Below are 22,920 nucleotides of genomic sequence, written 5' to 3' on the forward strand. Positions count from 1 at the left end.
GGAGAGCTTGTAATTATGTACGTGAGATTTTTGTGATTGATGTCTGTTTCCCACCCAATGAGGCTTCTCAGGGGAGGGACTTTGTTTTGCCACCATTGAATCCCATCACTTTGTACAAAGCCTGGTTCATAGCAAGTGGTCGGTTAACACTCCTGGAATATTATTTGTGGGAAGAATGGATAAACGAAGCCTCATGGATTGCGATTTGTACAGTAGTTTAAGCATTCAGGCTCTGGGGTCACACACATCCGGGTTTATATCTAGGTTCTGCTCCTTTCCTGTGTGCCTTAGAGTGACTTGCTTGACCTCTCTGAATCTTAGTCTTCTGCGAAAGGAGATAATAATACAACCAACGGTACAGGGCTGTTGGGGGAATTAAATTTTAACAACACAGGTAGAGTGCTTAATTTAAGTGGTTGGTAACTAGCAGGTAATATTACAGCACTTGATAAGTGTGTACCATGGGGCTCCCGGGTGGCTCAGTAGGTTAAACATCTGACTTCGGGCACTCAGGTCATGATCTCCCTGTTCGTGAGTTCAAGCCCTGCATCTGGCCCTGTGCTGACGGTGCAGAGCCTGCATGGGATTCTCTCTCCCTCTGTCTCTCAAAATAAATAAATAAACTTAAAAAAAAAAAAAGTGTGTGGCGGCACCTGGGTGGCTCAGTCGGTTGAGCGTCTGATTTTGGCTTGGGTCATGATCTATCGGTTCATGAGTTGGAACCTGCATCAGGATCTCTGCCGTCAGCCTGTCAGCACAGAGCCCGCTTCAGATCCTCTGTCCCCTCTCCCTGCCTTGCCACTGCTTGCGTTCTCCCCAAAATAAATATTAAAAAGAAAAGAAAATGTATGTTATGTTTGTTGGATTTAAACCTTCAGGACCACGTAGAAGCTCAGACAGGAGTAATTGCAGAGACTTCTCTGAGATGAGGCTGGAAAAGACCATCCTTGGAAAGGGGTTTGGGACACAAGGTGGTTGAGGAGCACCCTAGTTCCGGGGCCAAAAACCTCTCTGCCGGTCGAAGTCCAGTTCAGGTCCCGGGTGACCCCTATTTACTTATTTATTTATGAAAAAAACTACTGTTGCTGGGCACATCTCCATTTCAGCCATTCCTACCATGAGTGTGGGGGAGGGGAGAAAAGCAGCTCATCAGGGAGAAGGTTGAGTCTGGCGTGGTGGATGCAGGTCCTTTCTTAGCTGAGGTGGCTGAAGGGTGGGAAGTCCCTCTAGGAGCTGACTAGGGGGTGCGCTCCTGGTGGGAGCAGAAGGAAGGGCTGGGAGGGGGTCGGGGAGGGGGCTGGGAGTGGAGATACTGAGGACTGAGTACTCTGGCAGCCCCAGCCAGAGTTCCTCCTGCCCAGATTTACTTCTTGCCTCAGGGCCAGCGCAAACACCTTCCCCTTCATCCATTTAGCCAACATTGATTGAGTCCCTACTCTGGGCCAGACTAAGTAAGCTAGGAGGCAAGTGAGACATGGTCCTTGCCTTTGAGAAGTTCACAGCCCACTGGAGGAGACAGATGAATCAGGCCATAATTATAATGTCAATTTGCATCTCTTTTCTGCACGGCAGCCTGGATAATTTCTTTGGTATTTTTTCCTATTTTAGTTTGTGAACAGCTGAAGAAGCAAGGGTAATAATTTGAGCACAGCGCTATGGTTACTGGACTAACAACACAGCTGGATGTGAGGCCGTTCTAGTTGGGGGTGGAGAAGGAAGGGGCTAAGATTGGGATTTCCTAGAGGAAATTTCCTTGGTCTTGGATGAGGTGTGCCCAGAAGGGTGTTCAGGCATGTTTCACCACGGCATGGTGCATTCTACAATTGACACATTCTTTTGAAAACAGTGCGTGTCAGAGGTAGAAAAACTAGCAAATGCAGTTAACACAGGGAGCATCACTACCCAGAAAATCACTGCTAACATTTTGATGTATGTCCTTGTCTGGGCTTCTCGAATCTTTTTTTTTTTTTTTTTTTTTTTTTTTTTACATTTACTTATTTTTGAGAGACAAAGCATGAGCAGGGAAGGGGTAGACACACAGAATCTGAAACAGGCTCCAGGCTCTGAGATGTCAGCACAGAGCCCGAGACGGGGCTCCAACCCATGAACCTCGCGATCATGACCCCAGCCGAAGTTGGACGCTTAACCGACTGAGCCAACCAGGCGCCCCATGGGCTTCTCGAATCTTAATGCTCATACAAATACCCTAAGGAGCTGTCAGAATAAAAATTGTTTCAGTAGGTCTGCGGTGGGACCTAAGACTGTTTCTAAAATGTCCCCAGGTGATACAGATAGGCTCCAAATTCACTTGAGCAAGACTGAAGTCTATGTAGGTGTTTGTGTGGGTGTGGGTGTGTGTATTTTGGGTTGTTTCCAACTTTTTAGTATTAGAAATGAGGCGGTGTTGAATCTTTGTCCATAAATTTTTAAAATATTTGTCCAATTGTTTCCTTTGTATAAATTCCTAAATATCTATCTCTGGGTCACAGATAAAGCATGTTTTAAGGCTTTTGATAGATACTGCAAATACTCCTCCAGAAAGGTAGAACCAGCTTATATCCCCACTAACAATTATGAGCATGCACTTCCCCATATTAACACACGGTTTTTGCCAATTTGATAGTCAAACAATAGTACCTCATTGTTGTTTCAATTTGCATTTCTTTTTTTTTTTTTTTAATTTGCGTTTCTTTGATAGTGAGGCTGAGTATCTTCCACATTCTTATTGGAATTTGTGTATCCTATTTTGTAAATTGCCTATTTGTGTCCATGCACAGCTTTCAATTAGGGTATTTGCTTTCTTTTTTTAATGTTTATTTATTTTGAAAGAGAGGGAGACAGAAAATCCCAAGCAGGCTCCACGCTCAGTGTGGACACCTCAACGGGGCTCGATCTCATGACCCACATGAGATCATGACCTGAGCCAAATCAAGAGTTGGATGCTTAACTTACTGAACCACCCAGGTGCCCCTAGGGTGTCTACTTTTGTTCTTATTGATTTGAAAGAAGTTTTGGACTTAACCCTTTCATTGTTACAAACCGTCTGGCATGATGTACTTAAGAAATGGCAAGTATTTAGATCGGCCCGGGGTAAACGGTTTAAGGGGAGATGAGTCACACGTGGAAGAAGAGGATGGTGGTCTAAAGTGCCAGGTTGTCAACACTGCGAATGTTGAGAACCTGTGACATCTTTCAGCCACGTTATAGCACTTGCTCTAGAAACTGGAATGGGTGCGGACACCGGTGTTTCTTCCTTGTCAGTGGTGCTGGATGTGCACAGCTTACTTTTGATCCCAGATTCTAGGTTTCATTGAGACCTCAACCAGCTTTTTCTCTGTTTTCTGTTAACACACATTCTTCATACACATTGTTGTCAGTTTTATTTATTGAGGTACAATAAGATCTGCAACCAACATTGAGGGATGGGAATTTTCCAAAAAAAATCTGGAGTCCAGTTGGAAGAAAAACGGGAATAGCACTACTTTTTTTTTTTAATGTTTATTTATTTTTGAAGGAGACAGAGAGAGCATGGGTGGGGGAAGAGCAGAGAGAGGGAGACACAGAATCCGAAGCAGGCTCCAGGCTCTGAGCTGTCAGCACAGAGTCCGATGGGGGCTCGAATCACGAGCTGTGAGATCACGACCTGAGCTGAAGTTGGACACTTAACGACTGAGCCAATCATGTGACTCCTGATTTCGGCTCAGGTCATGATCTCATGGTTTGTTAGTTTGAGCCCCACATCAGGCTCTGCTTGGGCTTCTCTCTCTCCCCTCTCTATACCTACCCTGCTTGCTCTCACTTTCAATCTAAATAAATAAACTTAAAAAAAAAAAAAAGAGTCGCACATTCTACTGACTGAGCCAGCCAGGTGCCCCCACCCCCAAAGTATTATTATTATTATTAAATTTGTTTTCAGAGAGCGAGCAAGAGACAGAGAGAGCAAGAATGGGGGAAGGGCAGAGAGAGAGGGAAAGAGACAGAACCCTGATGTGGGGCTCGAACTCATGAACCATGAGATCAAGACCTGAGCTGAAATCAAGAGTCAGATGCTTAACTGACTGAGCCACCCAGGCACCTCCAAAGTATTTTTAAAAGTAAGAATTCCAAAAAATAGTAGGCAGATGGAATCAGACTGATGGAGAAGTCAGAACTTAGAAGACCACATTTTCTGAAAACAAACAAAAAACAAATCCACGTTCTTCTTAAAACCAAGATATTTGATGGGGCGCCTGGGTGGCGCAGTCGGTTAAGCGTCCGACTTCAGCCAGGTCACGATCTCGCGGTCCGTGAGTTCGAGCCCCGCGTCGGGCTCTGGGCTGATGGCTCAGAGCCTGGAGCCTGTTTCCGATTCTGTGTCTCCCTCTCTCTCTGCCCCTACCCCGTTCATGCTCTGTCTCTCTCTGTCCCAAAAATAAATAAACGTTGAAAAAAAAAATTAAAAAAAAAAACAAAACCAAGATATTTGAGTCAAAGGTTGTTCTTCCCAAGGGAAGCTTGGACAGGTTTTGAGTTCAGAGTCTACAAATAAAAAATCAACGTGATGAACAGGGCAAATATCAGAGTAATTTGGTACAGAAACCTATTTGCAGAGCCTCAACAGTGGCCAGTACAACCCCTCCTCCTTTAACAAGCGGTTAATACAAAACTAGGAAAAATGTCTCCAGGTTTCCAGGGAAAACAATTTTTTTCTTTTTTTTTTTTAAATTTTTTTTTAACATTTATTTATTTTTGAGACAGAGAGAGACAGAGCATGAATGCGGGAGGGTCAGAGAGAGAGGGAGACACAGAATCTGAAACAGGCTCCAGGCTCCGAGCTGTCAGCACAGAGCCCGACGCGGGGCTTGAACTCACGGACGTGAGATCATGACCTGGGCTGAAGTCGGACGCTCAACCGACTGAGCCACCCAGGCGCCCCAATTTTTTTCTTTATAAAGAAGTCCATGCCAGGCAAAGTTAAAACTTGCAAGTGAGCGTAAAAGATATTTTCAGATATACAAGCATCAGAGAGGTTCTAATCCTGTGTGAAAAAAACTCTCACGAGGGAATACTCACCAAAGAAAAAGACGAGCAGGCTGTACAAGAAACAACAGCAGCTGAGAGCAAGCCCCAAAGTGAAGGAGGTAAAGGAGAAATTAGAAAAAAATCTTATTTGGAATTGGTGCTGGAAAGATGTTTCATAAACATACAACTGAAGTGCTATTTATCGGTTTTCAATTTCTGGAGCGAAGACTTAACTGTACTAATAGGACAGGAACTATTGCAAACCACGACAACGTGAAATACAGAAAATAGTTGGAGGAGGGAGGAGGGGGAATCTAGGGAAGTGAGCTAATGTCCTCATTCTTCTTGGAGGGCAATCAGTAGGTACCGCCTAAGGTCTTAAGTCAAGTCAGAGACGTTTAAGGGTGTTTGAAGTCATGAGGGAGTTCCAGAAACATGAAAAGTAATAATATATCTAACGAAAGCGGGAGGGACAGGTGGGAGGTCACATAAACTGATTAAACCCCATACCTGGGCCACCAGGTATTGTCTATTAAAAGTGCAACTCGTTGTTTGAAGCTGCGATGCTTCCAGCCTGGAAAAAACTACAACCGGAAGCTTCAGGAATGAAACTAGAGCTGGGGAGAGGAGTGGGGAAGGCTGATCTCTTGTTTTGTACCTTCAAGACTTATGTAATTATGTTTTAAAGTTCATTTATTTTGAGAGAGAGAGAGAGAGCGCACGCACCTGCACGCAGGTGGCAGAGAGAGGGAGGGAGAGACCATCCCAGGCAGACTCTGCAAGAACAGTGTGGAGCCCGACGCGGGGCTTGAACCCACGAATCAAACTGCGAGATCATGACCTGAGCCAAAGTCAGACGCGTAACTGAGCCACCCGGGTGCCCCTAGAGTTAATTATTTTTATCTATAATGTGCATTCATTTTTCTCTTTAGTAAAAAAGTTGTATTGATAACCATTTAACAGAATTATGGGACATCTGTAGCAGTAGAGTGTGTAGCAGTTTAAATGAGATATTGGAGCTCTTCCTGCCCACAGGTCCTGTCCCTGTGCTTTGTTTAATAAAAACACCTTTTTGCACTGGGGGGTGGGGGGTGGGGGGTAAGATGAGGTACTGATATGGAAAGAGGTCCACAATATATTTAAATGAAAAGGGCAATTTACAGAAAGATATGACTAGGATTCTAGTTGCATAAAAAAATAAAGTTTATATACATGTTTGTATATTCATAGAAAACGCCCAGCAGGATATAGACTAAATTGTCCAGTGATTTTGAGGGCATAGAAAGAATGGGGACTTTAACATTTTCCACTTCTATTTGAAATACTTTTTATTTTCTTCTTTAAAAAAAATTTTTTTAATGTTTATTTTCGAGAGATAGAGACAGAGACAGAGACAGAGTGTGAGCAGGGGAGGGTCAGAGAGAGAGGGGGACACAGAATCTGAAGCGGGTTCTGTGCGGCCAGCTCAGAGCCTGACATGGGGCTCGAACTCACAAACAATGAGATCAGACCTGAGCCGAAGTCAGACGTTTAACCCACTGAGCCACCCAGGCGCCCCTATTTTATTCTTTATTTGAGAGAGAGAGTGAGCGCAAGGGGGAGAGGGGCAGAGGGGGAGAGAGAGAACCTTAAGCAGATTCCACACAGTGTGGTAGAGCCTGATGTGGGGCTCGATCCCACGACACTGGGATCATGACCTGAACCAACTGACTGAGCCACCCAGGCGCCCCAACTTTTGTTTTTAAAAACAAAGAAGTATTCATTGTATAAGTTTGTCTTTTAAAAAATTAAAGCAATATTCTTTACAAAAAATTTGAAAAATTATGAAGAGAATCACCCAACCTTACAACTCTTGGAGTATTTCCTTCCAGATACTTTTTCCTCAATGCACCTGTGTTCCCAGCTGTAAGCAGGTGGCAGTGTGGAAAGTGCCCTGGAGTCAGGCAGACCCGGGAGTCCGGTCAACTCTACCACATTCCAGTTGGGATTCTCGAGTAGGCTATTCAACACTCAGGTCCGGGATGGGTGGGGGAGAGGGGAAAATGGGTGATGGGCACTGAGGAGGGCACTTGTTGGGATGAGCACTAGGTGTGGTACGTAAGCGATGAATCAAGGGAACCTACCCCCGAAACCAAGAGCACACTGTATACACTGTATGTTAGCTAACTTAACAATAAATTACATATAAACTCCTCCCCCCGCAAAAAAACCCCCCGAGAAACCAAAGAAACTGAACTTAGGTTCAGCCTTCCCCATCTCAACGAATGACAACTTCATCCTTCCATTTAGTCAAGCCAAGACTGTGGGGTCAACCTTGACTCTTTATCTGACCCATAAGCAAATCCTCTTAGTGCCCACTCGAAGATAAAAGCAGTATCTGGTCACTTCTCACCACACCTGGGTTTCTGCAAGGTTCTCCCTGACGGCCTAGGAGCTGGTTCCCATTTCCTCTCAAGATTTTTTTTTCTTAATGTTTGTTTTTGAGAGAGAGAGTGCAAGTGAGGGAGGGGCAGACAGAGAGGGAGACACAGAATCAGAAGCCGACTCCAGGCTCTGAGCTGTCAGCACAGAACCCGACTCGGGGCTTGAACCCACAAACGTGAGATCATGACCTGAGCAGAAGCTGGACTCAGCCACCCAGGTGCCCCCCCCCCCATTTCCTTTCTAACCTCATCTCCCACTACTCTCTCACCCCTGGCTCAGGGTGTAATGGCCACACCAGCCTCCACAATCAGGCACATTCCTGCCCAGGGCATTTGCTTTAGCTGCTTTCTGCCAGGTGCTCATGCGTTGTTGGGGCAAAATCCCTCATCAGCTTTGTCTTCCTTCACATCCCATGTTTTCAATGAAGGTTCCTCTGACCACCCTTCCCCATCAGGAGCCTGATCCCTCCTATTTTAACCTGCCCCCCCCCCAACCACCATGGCACTTATCAGTGACAAGTTACATATACATCTGCTTATTATTTTTCATATGCACCATGTTTCCTCCTATGAGTATAGACACTACAAGGGCAGAAGTCTCTGTTTAGGTCACAGGTGTGACTAGCACACAGACAATGCTTATAAAGTATGTGTTGAGTGAATGGATGAGATCTAATTTTCTCACCTACAAAATGGGCCTCATAGGACCCACCCTGTACAGCTTTTTGAGGATTACGTGAGGAAAAATTCAAATTCCCTTTGCACAGCAGGGTCATCTAATCTCATGGAGGACATTAAGGGCAGATTCTGAAGGAAATATTTCAGTGGAGACCTAATGAGCAGGATTAGGCTCATGGGGGAGAACGTTCCAGAATAGCTTGAGAGAAGGTATGGAGCAGAAAGGCAGAATGGTGAGACAGGCACAAAGCTGACAGAGCAGACCGTGTGATGGCTGGAGAGCAGGGGGTGACGGGCAAGGAGGAAAGAGGAGGCCATAGAGGCTGGGTCCTGCAGACTTGGAGACGACCGTGAGGGTTTGGCAGGGTCTGGTCTGGACAGCGACATAGTCACGGCTGCCCACAGGAAGAGCCACTCTGGCCGCTGTGCTGGGAATGGGTTGGTGGGGGCAGGCAGACCTGGGTAGATGGGGTGCCACCCATTGTGATGGGGGGGGCAAGACAGGGGAGGGGAGGCTGATGTGGGGTGATGGCAGACACCCTGGAGCAGACACAATCAGGTGTGGGTCCCAGCTCTGGCGCCTCCTTGCCCTGTGATCTTTGACAAATAAATCCACGGAAGCTTCAGTCTTCTCTGTGAGGCCAAGAGAAGAGGGTCTGCTCAGCTGGCTTGTTCTGAGGTTTAGTGATCACGTCCTAAAGCATTCTCTGTGCAGAGTCTGTCCCACAGTCCTCGCACTCTCGTTCAAGTGATGATCTGAGATTTGTCCCTCACTCAAAGATGTTTAATGGCCCATTCTTTTCGTTAGTAATTAACTACTCAAACTTAATAGCATCGACTGTAATGCAACGATGGTATTATTTTTCTAAACAAGTAGAAATACGCCAGGCACTGACATAGGTGCTGGGGAGCCAAAGCCCTAATCCCAAGCCTCGGTCACTCCCAGCCTCCAAGGAGACAGCTGCTAACACTGGATGGCAGTGAGGCCCGAGATGGAGGCAGCACGGTCACCTGCTAGGGACCACGTCCCTTCCACAATCAAATCAAGCCTCACGCTGTGCCATCTGGCTGTTTCCAGCCTACCTCTCTCACCGCGTCCCGCCTGCCCCAGTCAAGCTGCGCGCCTTGGGTTTCTCTTTTTTGTTGGTTTCACGTTTCCAAGCCTTTGTACAAGTTGCTGTCTTCATTGGAAATGCCTTTCCCACTTTTTCTCGGTAACCACTGCTTGCCCTATGGGACACTCAGAATCCAGCCGACGTCACCTTCAGAAAGCCTTCGTTGACCCCAGCTCAGGGTTAGGTGCTGCCTTAGTGTGGGGCTGGTCATGGCACTAACAGTCCAGTCACTGCTGACTTCTCTTCCCCATTTGTTCTGGGTCTTGCTCTTCTCTGTGCCACGGGAAGTTCCGTGGCCTGACTACTCGGTGGGTCCGGTCTGATCACTGGTGGAGAGGCTGCAAGGCTCAACAAGCAGATGTTGCTGGCGGTCGAATGGCCACACTGTGTCCAGTATCCCCATCGCAAGGATTACAAAGGTCTTCATTAATCAATTTCCGTATCGTCCCAGCTTCCACTGGCACATGCCATCTCTCTCCTTACAGCAGGGGAGGAGGAGAGGAAAGGGGAGGGGAGGCCCGGGGTCCCCAACATGATGGCCCAGAACATCCGGAGGGTGAGGAGAGGCAAAGGGTCTGCTGTCTGCCTGGGGAGCTGGGTCCCATGTGGGGTGCCCTTGACACACACTGGCATCTGGTTTTCAGGGTTTGTAACGTTCCTTTCTGAAAGTGGGCAGCCACACTGGGAGCCCAACTGCCGCAAATACTCAGGACAGCCTCACTGTCTCCTTAGGAGCAGGAAATCTCCAGAATGTACCCCTAGGCACAGAATGTACCCCTAGGAACTCACAGAGCCCACTCTTCGGTTCCAGAAAGAGCTGAGACGGAGGCCCGGTTTGTAAGAAATCTGATTATTCAAATTTATTACCATCAAGAATTATGCAATGATGCTGTAGTTTTCTTAACAAATAGAAAACAGACTGTGTACAACAGTGGACTCTACAGCACTAGCATCCACAAGGTAAAAATGAATGTTTCATCCAACATTACCAACCCTGGATTGTTGATCTTGACTGAGCCTAGCTAGATCTGGGGACATGTGCTCCATATCCCTCAGCTAAAACAGCTATGCACCCTTCCCCGCCCCCACTTACCTACCTAGATAGTGCTGCCCAGAGGAAGAGGCCCTCTCCCTGCCCCTCAGCAAGCCAAGATAATAAGGATCGAGTATAGTACCATTGAGAGAAGTCCAGTAGTCTTGCCACATTGGTTTATGAGGGCATCTTGAAGGAGTGGAAAAGAGCGATTCTCAGGGGCTTTGAAAACAGCTGCAAACCAGGGAGAGAAATCATCTGGCCCTGCTCTGAGGACAGACATGTGCTACCAGGCCCACTGGCCTGGACCTGAAGGGCCAGCTGTGCCCCTGCTCGGCCCTGAGGTGTGCGGGGCGTGGTACACACCCTGACCTGTGTCAGTCACCTTGGCCCCACGGCCAGATCCACAGCTTACCAACACCACGCCGTACCCGCAACGCTGGGGACAAAAGCAAGGCTCTGTGGGCCCAGAGGTCAGTCTGGCAGCTCCCCTGGGAAGCCCAGGAACACAGAGCTGCCTCCCCTCTTGGGGTTTTGAAGCAGAGGCCAGGGGGATGACTCTGTGTTTTTCTTGGTGGGTTTTTTTTTTTTGGGTTTTTTTTGGATTTTTTTGTTTTTTTTTTTTCTTTCTTTGTGTTTTTTTTTAACCTTTGCAAACACGATGGTGATGAGGAACGCCTTGCCAGGCTCCCCGAGACACGTCTGTGGTTCTGGGCTGTGAATGTTACACACACACACGGGAATAGACAACTGGGGATGAGTGTTTCCTATCTCTTCCCCGCCCACCACTGTCTGTGGGGCCTAAAATAAGGCTCTGAAGGAAAAACAAAACAAAACTCAAAAAAAGAACTGTGTTTCCCTGCATTTGGCTGAAACAGGATCTTGTCTGAACGGCCGGAAGAGCAGCTGGACCGGTGATGCCTCCCAGGCCCACGGCTGGGCCTGCACTTAGGCCGGTGGCCCCAGCTCCACGCAGAGGAAGGCATGTTCTGTCCTTCAGCAGCAAGACTCATACAGAAAGAAGATCCAAAATGAACTCAAAAAAGAAAACAAACTGAACCCCAACCCCCACAGCGGCCCATTCTGCAGTTAAGGATTTGCAAAAGGAAAATCAGAGGGAAGAGGCTAGAATCCCTCAGTCTACCCCACTTAACGTATAAAAAAGGAGACTTTGTCCCCATCCCCACCCCATGAAAAGAAGCATGAGAAACGCGGCGGCAGCGGAACGGAGAGCTCGAAGCAGGCTCCGGGCGGGCCTGGTGGACAGAAGACAGGCCACGGCACCTGCCTGCCGGCCCACCCACTCGCCCAGGGGTGGTCTGGGCTCTCCATTTGGTGTGGCAATGTTCCTGAAACGCTGTGACCCCAGTGGGCTGTGCTCTGCCAGCAACAGCATCCGTGCAGGAGGGCTAGACGATGGTCGGTATGGCTCAGAGGAGCTGAGTCCCCTCCGGAGCCCCAGGCAGGGGCGGCGGAGGAGAGGGGAGCGGTAGTTACGTTGCATAGTGGTCAAAGCTGCCAAGGTACTCCAGGGCCGCACGATAGCACAGCTGGTACTGGTCCTGCCGGAACAGGGGACTGGTATGAGTGGAGACTCCCGACACGCTGCCAAGGGCACTCACACTGTAGCTGGTGGGCCACAAGCAGGTGCTAGACCCAGACATCTGCCCCAAGCCGTGTCCAGAGAGCCTGGAGGAGCCTCCGAAGGCTCATCTCTCTCCCCCGGTGCCCCATACTCACCTGCTCCCCCAGCCCCCACAGCCACCTCCATCAAGTTTATCTGCTCCTAGAGCGTGCACTCCATAAGGACTCTGGTCCAACCCTTGCCGGAAACCCGGCACTCTGCTGGTGCTCAGTGCAGAGCTGCTGAATGAGAAGCGTGTTCCACTCATCCTACTCCGGCACCTCGGGCCGAGCAGATTAACGGTAAATGCTGGCGGCGTGTACATGTGAGGAGCCTGGCCTGTGCACCAGCCAGTGGGCCCGCCTACCTCCGTCTGCACCATGGCCGGGCGCTGTGTGCGTAGGGTCTTCACGGTCTGGAACATGTCAACCACGCCCTCATAGCGCATCCGCTCCAGGACGATGCTCAGAGTGATGAACACCCCAGTGCGGCCCACACCAGCACTGCTCAGGGACAGCACTGGATCAGGGATCCTGCCCACGAGGCCCACAGTCACCCCCCTCCCCCAGCCCTCCACGGGGTCAGCCCGACCTGCAATGCACCGTGATGGGCCCGTCCTGCCCGAACTGCTCCTTGGTCTTGTGCACCTGCCCGATGAAGTCAATGAAGCCCTCACCCGTCTTGGGCACGCCCTGCTCGGGCCAGTCTGTGAACTGGAACTGCCGGATTGTCCTCGACTGCCCATCCTGGGGGAGGCGGGTAGGGAACAAGTACGTCACTTGTGCCCCGCGCTGCAGCCCCACCAGGCCAGGCGGGCAGGACAATGACACAGGGTGTGTACCCGTGAAATCACGATACCTGAAGCCACCCTGGGAAATGCATTCACACACACCTGCGCCCTCGCCTCAGACTCCTGCAGCCTGAGCCAGGGCGCCACGCAGGCAGCCACCACCCCACGTGTGCTCGGGAAATGTTGTAGACATGCTTTGACGCAAAGGTACACGCTCCCCTCTCCACACTTACCCGGGCATCCGTGACCTTGAACTCACGCAGGATATACTGGGGCATGTTGTACTCAGCCATTGGGTCAACAACAAAGTACTGGTAGCGAGCAGAGCGCTCTGCTGGCCAATACTGGTGGCATTTCTCCTGTGGACAAAGGACCCAGCCCCCATGATCAGGCAGGGAGGAGTCTGGGAGGAGAGCTCCGGGTTTCAGAGAACTCTGAGGTAGGGCACCTCAGGTGGTGAGGAAGGGGTCCGAGGGTCTGGGTGTGAAAGGAGGGAGGGGTGAAGACGTGGCCGGTGTGCTCCCAGGCATGGCAAGGGCCCTGGGGTGGGGGTAGGGTGGTGGGCTCACCCTGCCCATCTCCCGAAGCCTCGTCAGCATGACGATGATGGTGGAGTTGTGCTCCCATAACATGCGCCAGAAGTCCTCGGTGCTCTCTGCCAGAGGCCCCTGCGTGGCGATGTAGGCCTTCTGCTGTCTGCAGTGGACACAAGACCGGACATGCCGGAGGGGCTGCCGCCCCTCGAGTCTCCCTCAGACTGTCTGGTCCCTTGAAGCCCTGCCCAGATTGACTACCCCTCCTCCAGGAAGCCCACTCTGATCTTCTGGGCTGGCCCTACTCTGCTGGGCCTCCAGCTAGCCGGCTGCAGGCCTGCGCACCCGAGGGGCGTGGTGTGCAGTCACAGGCATGCTGACCTATAGCCATCCAAGAAGCTGGCATTGATGTAGTCAGAGCCTTCCACACCACGGATGGGCTGCAGACACACGCGGGTCAATTCATAGGGCATGATGTTCACCAGGCGGTTCTTGAACTTGTTGCAGGGGAGGTTGGCGCTAATGAAGCGGGATGTGTGGGCCTTGGAGCTGGCCAGCAACTAGACAGAGGAAGGGGCTGGTCAGGCCTGGCCTTCTGGGGAGATCATCCCCATGACCCAGTCCAGGCCCCCGCGCCCACCTTGAACTCGAGTTCCATAGCAGTCACACTCTCCCCAGGAGGCACTTGGCCCAGCTTCTGGATGTGGGCATACAGGCTGCGGGCAGGCACCTCCGTGTGTCCGCACGTGGCGGCTTCCAGCAGTGCCTCATGGATGAACACATACTGGTCCTCTGTCTGCACCATATAGTTCCGCTGCGATCGCATGCATGTCACATGGCCATAGATGTCGACCGTCTTCTCATGCTTCATCCGCTCCAGCATGGCATCGATAACGATGAAGCAGCCCGTGCGGCCCACGCCCGCGCTGCAGGACACGGGCTCGGCTTGGGGCAGAGGTCCACCCCACCTCCCATCCCACCCCTCTGGTGGCACTCTACCCCCTCACCTGCAGTGCACCACCATGGGCCCTGCATCGAGTGGGTTGCAGGCCTTGACCCGCCGCAGGAAGGCCAGGATGGGGGTCGGGTACTCGGGAACCCCGTGGTCTGGCCAGGCCATGAATTGGAACTGACGCAGCTCCCGCTTCTCACTGGAGCCACTCTGGGGAGAAAAGTGGGGGCAGGTGATGTGACAGGGGGAGTATGCTGAGGCCAGACCTGCTGCTCTCACCGGACTCAGAAGCCATGCGGGGCGGAGTGAAGGAGCTCGAGGCGCTCTTTCCATTCATCCCACCCATGGCCTTGGCTGCCAGCACTGAGTTCCCGCCCGTCCCCAGCACGCTTAGCTCACACTGCTGTCCTGGTAGGGCCCGGGTGGGGGAAGAGTACCAGGGCAGGGTCATACCTTGTGGAGTGCAAAGGTGCGTACGGTATATGTGGCCAGCTCCACTGTGTCCAGCAGGGACACCTGAATGAGGCCGTAGGTCTCGGTGCCCCGGGCTGGCCAGTACTGGTCACACTTCACCTACAGGGGGACAAGCGGGGCAGGTGCAAGGGTGCTCAGAGTTGCCCAAAGGCTCAGACTGGCAGGAGCCCCAGGAGCAAAGAAGGCTGGGAGGTCTAGCTTACTTGGCTGCAAGGCCCCCCCCGCCCTGAACTCTCAGATCTATTGTGCCACCCTCTCACCAAACCGTATCAGGTTCTCGTGCTACAATGCCATCCCTGCCCGAGCTGGGAGAATGAGGGCCGTAATTGAAAATTATTTATTCATGACCAGATCACACCAGGCACATTTTCTGCCAAATTTACCCATAAGGTTTATGCGCCATTTTCAAGCTCTGTAAATTTTACGTTCCAGTCAATGCTTTGCAGTGCAAAAGCAGATAACAGCAGCTCTTTGCACTAATTAACTTAGGAGATGTGTTAATGCCCCAGGAACACTCCAGCATCTGGGGAACATGTGAACATCTCGGGAACATGCTAGCAACTGGGGAACATATTAACATTCTTGGAAAATGACAGCATCTGGTACAACATGTTAATATCCTAGGAACCTGCTGGTGACTAGGGAACACGCCATACCCCAGGAATACCCAGCAGCTAGGGAACATGGGAACACTCCGAGAAGACAACAGCACTTGGTGCATTCCTTGAGGAACTTCGGACAGAGACAGAAAAAGGTGCCTGAAGTCACCTGGTGGCTGGGTGTTTCCCACCCCACCTCCTGGCAGGCCCCTGCACCGTCCTACCCGGGACTTCTCCTCCAGCCGTGTCATCATGACCACAGTGGCCGTGCGCTGTTCCCACACCATCCGCCAGAAATCGCCCATGGTCTCAGGTAGTGGGCCCTGTGTGGCAATGTAGGCATTCTGTTTGCGGTAGCCATCGATGTAGTTGGCGTTGATATAGTCACTCCCTGGGACACCTATGGGCATGAAGGGACATAGGAGAGCATTATCCCAGAGCCCCCCCGTCCAGCCCACCATGCCCTGGTGTACCCCTGGGACTCACGGGCCTCTCGTACAGGATGGAACGTCACCCCAGCCAGCAAGGAAGAGAGCAAGGGGATGGGAGGGGGCGCTGCCCTTGGCTCACCATCGATGGAGGTAAGGATGACCCGTGAGTGGTCGTAGGCGATGACATTTGCGTAGCGGTTCTTGGGCTTGTTCACCTCCAGGTTTGAATTCTCCCATGTGAACTGCTGTCCAGGGTCAATGGACTGTAGGAAGTGGAGGAGGCAGGTAGAGCAGGGTAAGAGCTGAGGTCTCCCTACTGCCCCCAAGACCCAGCCTGCCAGGTGGTGGCCACGTGCTGCTTTTGCTCCTAGGCCACAACCAGCTCCGTGCCCCCAGCTGTGAAGCTCAGAGGCTACCACACCACCTGTCAGGTAGGTGATGAACAGAGGCCCTTCTGACCATGGCACCAAATCCCCTTGCCTGGTAGAGTGGTCGGGGTGGGGCAGAGGCAGGGGAATGTCCCTCGAGCCCTGCACCCAACTAATGAAATGAGTACAGACCAAGAGAGAGCAATGGTAGCCAGCCATGCAGTCCCCGACATCGTTGGGGCCTCTGGGCACCTGCCGCATCACCCTGTCCAGCTCTCCTTCCTGCAGGCAGGGCACAGTGCTCCTTCGGGGTTCACTCCCAGGCCTTTGCACTCTGAAACCTTGCGGGGGGCCCTCCTTTGCCTGTGGGATCTTGCACGCACAATCTGGAGCTGCCCACTACCCTGGCTGCAGCCTGGGCTCCCCGAGCTCCCGAGCTGAAGTGAGTGGCCAGCAGCCACCTGGGGGTCCCCCAGGCCCTGCCATCTCAACCCTTGCCAAGCGGAGTTCATCAGCTTCCCTCTATGCCCGGCTCTGCCACTGGAACACCATCTCGGTCAAAGGCACCTTCACCCCTTTACCCCCAAACCCTGGCCAGAACCCTCAAGCCATCCTCAAAAACTCCTCCGTGCTCGTCCCCTCAGTCACTGTGCCCTTGTGTTCCCCGCCCCCGTGGCTCTCTTCCACCTGCTGCCACTGGCCTCAGCCAGGCCACTGCAGCCTAGACTCGGGTATTTCCCTCTTTGCTTCTGCCCCACTCTGACTTACTCTGTCCTGGAGCCAGAACAATCCTCAGAAAATGCAGATCTGATTATCCATTTCCTGCTCCAATGCCTTCCACGGCTCCAAATCACCACAGATGATAATGACCGTAACAGCTGAGTCTCCGTGAGAACTCACCGTGTGCCTGGCACTGTTCTAAGCACTTTGCATGTATTCCCTCACGTAAGCCTCCTATGAAGCAGCTCTATTATTATCCCCCTTTTACAGAAGGATACGATCCAAAGTTCCCAGCAGAGCCCACGATGCCCGCCATGTTTTGGCGCCAGCCTACTACTCTCCACACGACAGCAGGCACTGTTTCTTTGAGACATTCTTGCCCACCCCACCCCTCGGCCTGCCTCGGTGCCGTCAGCCTACTTTCTCTGCGCATTCTGTCATATTTAATACTAGGGTATACTGTCATATTCAATGTTGACTATCTGCCTGAGCTTGTCTCCCCCACAGGTTGAGCTGCCTGAGGCATTTGTATCCATGTTCCCAGTATTCAGCACGGGTAAGTGCTCGACAGCGCGTGATGACTGACGGACTGACTGACCGACAAAGGTGACAGGGCTATGGGATTCGGGCTGAGGGAAAGCCCACAGCAGGTCTAGGCAGGCAGAGAAGGCTTCCTGGAGGAGGAGGGAAAGCTCACACTTGAGAAGTGGGCAGAAGGCGCCAGGGGGAACACCGTGCGCCTAGACAGTGAGATGCAGAGTCTCGTGGCAAGGAAGGGCCGGTGTGGGACACGGGACTGGATGAGTGTGGGCAGAGACTATGGAAGGCCCTCCTGGCCAGGTCAAGAACAGGGAGCACGATTCATCAATCTTGTTACCTTTGCAGCAGGGACTTATCGCAAAGCAGGCTGCAGTGGGTGCTCTACAGGTAGAGGCGGTATGCTCTCCTCGCAGCAGACACGTTCATCAATTTGCCTGCCAAGCTCAATTTCCTCTGTGGAAACCTGGCCCACAGCCCTCAGAAGGGGAATCCTGGGACCCCAGGGTACCACGCACAGCCGAGGGCGGACGTCTGACTAGAGGGAGCAGACTTGCCGGCTGGGCTGAGCCAGCCCATCGATCACCTATCCATTCATCATTGATCGAGGGTGAGTCCTGGGCCAGGCCTGTGCTAGGAACAGGGGCAACAGCGGGACAGGAGCCGACGAGGCAGAACGACACCTCTGTCTGTGCTCCTTAGAGGAGGGGAGGCTCTCCTTTATCATCTCCTTCTCTAGCAAATCCTTCCCCCAGCCCCTGACCAGCTGGGCTGCCTGGAAGCCCTCAGACCCCAGAAGCTGAAGTCGGGGCCCCAGCAGCTAGGAGTGAACAGAGTGAACCAGAGTGAACAGAGTATGTGGAGGGCTGTGAGCAGGAAGGTTTGTGCAGCCTGAGCAGCGAGCCTCAAGTCACCCAACTGTCCACTCTGTGACCTGTGCGGCTCTGAGAACACACGTGAGGGTGTGCGTGAGCAGGACACAGGCTGTCAGGCAGGCCTGGGTCTGACTGCCGGCTCCACTACACATCAGCTACTTGACCTCGGGCAAGTCACTTCCCTTCTCTGCGCTTCAGCTTCCTCATCTGTAAGATGGGATAATAACAGTACCATTTCATACTTTGAGGAAGACAGGATGAGAGGGCACATGCAAATTGCCCAGTCTGGTCTGGCCTGAGGTAAGCTCTTGATAAATGAGCTATTACTACTTGTCTGTGCGTGTGTGTGTGTGTGTGTGTGTGTGTGCGTGCGCGCGCGCGTGCACGTGCGTGACCCTCTGTCTGCTTCTGTTAGCATGTGGGCGCGTGTCTGAGTGTCCAGACTTAGGGTGCTTAAAAGGGCCTCAGCCAGGCCTGGCACCCGAAGAGCTGAATTCCCTACTTGCCACTGCTGATCCCTCCAATCTGTACTCTGGGGAAGCCTGGAGCCGCCCACCCACAGCTGGGACCCGAGGCAGGGCAGGAGCTGGCACGGGGCTAGGCCTGGAGCAGGCACATGGCAGGGGGTACGGACGTCTCACCTCATACTCCTGGGAGAACTTGAGGCCATCGTTGGCTTTGAGGCGCTCAATGTTGTCTGCCAGGTCAGTGATGGGGATGGGCGGGTGGTCTCGCATACCTGGGGGCGGAGGCACATAAAGGCAGAGTCAGCGTGAGGCCTGTGCGGGGTGGTGGAGACAGCCCCAATCCATGTATGTGCACACGTGAACATGTGTGACCATGAAGCACTCGGCACTGGTGGCATGGAGACGGCAGCACATGCGGCGACAGGATGGTGGAGCACACGGCGGCCAGAAGGTGGGAGAGGACAGAGGAAGTGTGTGTGCTGAGAGCACGTGTGGGCATGTGCGCAGGGCATGTGTGCGGGACACGGCGCTGAGTGGGGGCACCAGGGCCTTGCCCGGCGGGTTCTCAGGGATGCCAGGCATCCTTCCTCCTGGGCTGGGGCTGGAAGCCCAGGTTGGGGGGTGGCGCAGCCGCACACCTGCCCCACAGGCCCTGCTTGTGCACAGCCCTCCTGCCCCTCACTGGCGCCAGTCACTGTGGGAGACTGGGTGACGTCACTGTCTCCACACTGAGCGTGTGGATGGAGTGGACGCAAAGTACAGAGACATGGCAGAATGACCCAGAAGAATCTAGAGAGAAAAGCAGAGATGAGGAGGGAGATGTGGAGACAGGAGAGGCACCCAGAAGGGGGTCAGACTGGGACTGGAGGCTACAGAGGCAGAGAGACAGGGCTGGGGCCAGAGGTAGGGAAGACAGAACTGGAGGGAGCTGGGGAGAGAGGTGGAGAAGGGGAGAAGAAGAGAGGAGAGAAGGAAAAGAATCTAAGGAAGGACGGTGGAGGCGACAGGGTGAGAAAAAGTTGAAGGAAACACACAGAAGCCAGAGTAGCCCCCGGAACTTGGAAAACTAACTTGAGATATTCGGGCAACTGGGGACACTGGAACCTGCAGAGAAAGAAAACACAAAAGATAGCGGGGCACGAGAAGAGAGCCCATCGACCTTCTCTGGTTACAGGGGACACGTGGAGGGCTGAGGGGGGTGGGCAGGCCCCACCACGGGCCCTTGCTGCCTCCCGGGGACACAGACCCATCTCCCACCCAGAGCGGAGCGCTCCCAACACCCGGGGGTCTGGACAGCCTTGGGGGCCCCTTTTTAAGACTGGATCCTATCCAACCAACCCTCATCCCCACTGGTATCAAAACTTGACCTTGGCTATTTTCAGATGGGGAGGCGAAAGGGGAGCGTGCTGCTTTCATATTGAGAGATGAGGCATGTATGGCCAGAAATGACAGGTAAGTCTGCACGAGGAGGTGCAGGAAACAACTATATATTCTGTGGGTCTGAAAACTTTTCAGAATAAAGACTAAATTATAGGAGGAAAAAAGAGTTCACTCAAGTAAAAAAAACAAAAAACAAAAAACACTAAGAAAACTTGCCATGCCCCTGGTCCCTCTGTCCCTTCTGATTCCTGGTTCTCTCAACACTCTGGGGACCACCGTGTCCACAGAGATGCCTCTCCCCACTGGCAGCCCCATTTCCTTGAGCTCCGCATCTCTGGGGGCTCATGGCCAGCCCCATTCCACAGTCCCTTCTGAACACCCTCATCCTCTGCACTTGGCCTTTACCACATCTACACACTTCGTCTTTATCCTGCCTTTCCTCCCAGATCTCTGCAGCCACAGTGACTCAGGATCAGGGCCATGGGCTCCTAGCTGCTCAGCAGTCCTCCTGGGCATATCTGCTCAGTGCCCACACCCAGGCCATGCCTTCCCTGCTGTTCTGACCACTTTCTTCTCATTGTGGAGAAAACCGAGCCCACCAGCCTAGAACCCAGCAGTGTGTTCCCCTTTACCGGCTTCACCCGCCTCCTGTCCTCTGCTGACCTGAACGCAGGGAGGCATGGCCACACTGCTCCCCTGGGCTACGTCACACCCCTCCCACTTGGGCCAGGGGCCTGAAGCCAGCTTCTGGGTTCTTGTCCCACAGCTGAGCACCCTTTACCCCTGCATCGATGGATCATCACCGGTAAACAATTTCCATATCGGTTAAAAGAAAAATCCCTCTTCAAGCCACACCTCTCTCCTCTCCTGCTGTGGTCCTGTCCATCCTATCCGTCACACCCTGGCCTCTGGAAGGGGTCTCTCCACCTGCTCATTCCCCATTCACTGCTCCTCAACCAACCGAGATGCTTCTGCCCCCAGGACTCGGCCACCATGCTCTCTCTCTCCACAGTCCCAGCTGCCAAAGCCAGTGGTCCTCCTGGGTGCACAGCCATCCCGGCCTTGGCTTCAGGGACACTCCATTATTCCCATACCCTTCCTCCTTGGCTGCTCCTTCTTAATCTCCCTGGCTACTCTTCATCGTTTCTCAACATTTCATCTCCTACTGGCTGCCCCCTCTTCTGTTCTCCGGCTTTGGTCACTGCAGGCCGCTTGGCACCTCCTCCCACGTCCGTGGTTTCAGGCGGACGGTGGTGTGGAGGTCCAGACCCACAGGCCCAATTGCCACCCGGAACCCCCTCCTCATTGTTCAGCCATAAACCCGAGCCCTGCCACCTACTTCACGCTTCCTAAGACTGCCCTCCACCCCCCATAGCCACCCTCCTCATGCACCTTTCACTTACTCCCGGGGCTTTCCAGGCTCCCCATTTCTCTCCTCCAATCTGTCTTCCGCACAGCAGCCAGAGCGAGATTTCCAAATCACAGTTCTGACTCTGTCGCTCCCCTGCGGAAAACGTCTAATGCCTCCCTGGTGCTCTCATGATGCAGTCCAAACCCCTGAGCCTGGCGCTCAGGTTCCTTTGTGATAGACCTCTGTGTACCCTCCAGTCTCATCCGTGGGCTTTCAATACCCCAACTCCAATGAGGCAGGACACCCAGTGTCCGTATGCTGACTCCGCAGGACTATTTCCAACGAAGGGAGCTCCCTCCCATTTGCCTGACTCACGCCCACATGGCTCAGCAACCCCTCTCAGAGGGGGCTTCTCTGCCCTGCAGGCCCCTGGCATCCTGGAGCATGGATTCCTCACAGATATGATTCTGCTGGGTCACAACAGCCCACTAGGCCACCCGGTTCACTTGCTCTCAGGACGCAGGACTTTGGAACTCAGTCACCATGGTGTTGAGGGAGCCCAGGCCACATAAAGAGGCCGCGTGTGGTCGTCACAGATGACAACCCCAGGTGGGCTCATGGCTGACTCTCGCACCAACACTGAGTCTTCAGAATTCAGAGGACAGGAAACTTTTCCATAAAAGCCAGACAGTAAATATTCTTGGCTTTATGGATGTATGGTAGATGCTACTTAGCTTTACCTTTGTAGCGTGAATGTAGCCATACATAATTCATAAATGAATGAGTGTGGCTGTGTTCCAATAAAACTTTATTTGCAAAAACAGGTAGTGGACCATATTTGGTAATGGGCCAAAGTTTGCTAACCTTTGCTTTAAGTTTGTATTTATTTATTTTGAGAGACAGTGTGAGCACGAGCAGGGGAGGAGCAGAGCGAAAGGGGAACAGAGGATCTGAAGTGGGCTCTGCGTCGACAGCAGAGAGCCCGATGTGGGGCTCGAACCCACAAACCATGAGATCATGACCTGAGCTGAAGGCCGACGCTTAACTGACTGAGTCACCCAGGCGCACCATTCCCCGCCCCCCACCTTTTTAAAGTTTTTATTTATTTATTTGCTGACCTTTGCTTTAAATGATTCTAGCTCTCAGACTCCAAGTTTTCCAGGTGAGGGCCCAGACATTCTGGAATAGAGACAAGCTGTTCCTGCTATACTCTTATCTGAATTTCTAATTCACAAAAACTATGAGGGGTAACACATAATTATTGTTTCAAGCCATTAAGTTTTGCAGTACGTTAATATGCACCGATTTAACTAGCTCACATATACACAAGCCCTGTATGTATGTTAATTCACTCACTCAACTCAGTTGTCTGTGTGTCCATTTTACAGGTACCCAATTAGAGACCACTGTGTGCACAGTACAAGGGATGACAATGAACAAGACACAGTTCATGGCCCCACAGAGCTTGGATTGTCATTGAGGCAATTCTAGCCCAGTGTAAGAGGAGTCATAGTGGAAGAATCAGAGAGGTTCTGGGAGCCAGGGGAGACCCCCAGGCCTATGTGGGGG

At 52.3% G+C, this 22,920-nt stretch overlaps 1 protein-coding gene across 9 annotated transcripts in view; it reads right to left on the bottom strand.

Moving 5' to 3' along the window:
- Positions 1 to 10,051: 10,051 nt before the first annotated feature.
- Positions 10,052 to 22,920, bottom strand: part of PTPRF (protein tyrosine phosphatase receptor type F) — an 88,479-nt gene continuing 75,610 nt past the window's right edge. For 6 of the 9 annotated variants that reach the window (XM_047871136.1, XM_047871143.1, XM_047871137.1 and 3 more), the window contains 13 exons: positions 19,692 to 19,724; positions 18,795 to 18,892; positions 15,793 to 15,916; positions 15,447 to 15,622; positions 14,603 to 14,722; positions 14,205 to 14,359; positions 13,838 to 14,123; positions 13,579 to 13,757; positions 13,234 to 13,360; positions 12,898 to 13,023; positions 12,466 to 12,620; positions 12,242 to 12,377; positions 10,052 to 11,812 (listed from right to left, as the gene is read on the bottom strand). In XM_047871136.1, coding sequence (XP_047727092.1) covers positions 11,744 to 11,812; positions 12,242 to 12,377; positions 12,466 to 12,620; positions 12,898 to 13,023; positions 13,234 to 13,360; positions 13,579 to 13,757; positions 13,838 to 14,123; positions 14,205 to 14,359; positions 14,603 to 14,722; positions 15,447 to 15,622; positions 15,793 to 15,916; positions 18,795 to 18,892; positions 19,692 to 19,724 — 1,784 coding nt within the window. In that variant the 3' untranslated portion in view covers positions 10,052 to 11,743. The remainder of the gene's footprint in view (positions 11,813 to 12,241; positions 12,378 to 12,465; positions 12,621 to 12,897; positions 13,024 to 13,233; positions 13,361 to 13,578; positions 13,758 to 13,837; positions 14,124 to 14,204; positions 14,360 to 14,602; positions 14,723 to 15,446; positions 15,623 to 15,792; positions 15,917 to 18,794; positions 18,893 to 19,691; positions 19,725 to 22,920) is intronic. The other 3 variants (XM_047871144.1, XM_047871140.1, XM_047871138.1) reach the window with 1 other exon arrangement.

Source organism: Prionailurus viverrinus, chromosome C1 (genome assembly GCF_022837055.1).
Source record: "Prionailurus viverrinus isolate Anna chromosome C1, UM_Priviv_1.0, whole genome shotgun sequence".
Taxonomy (NCBI): Eukaryota; Metazoa; Chordata; class Mammalia; order Carnivora; family Felidae; genus Prionailurus; species Prionailurus viverrinus.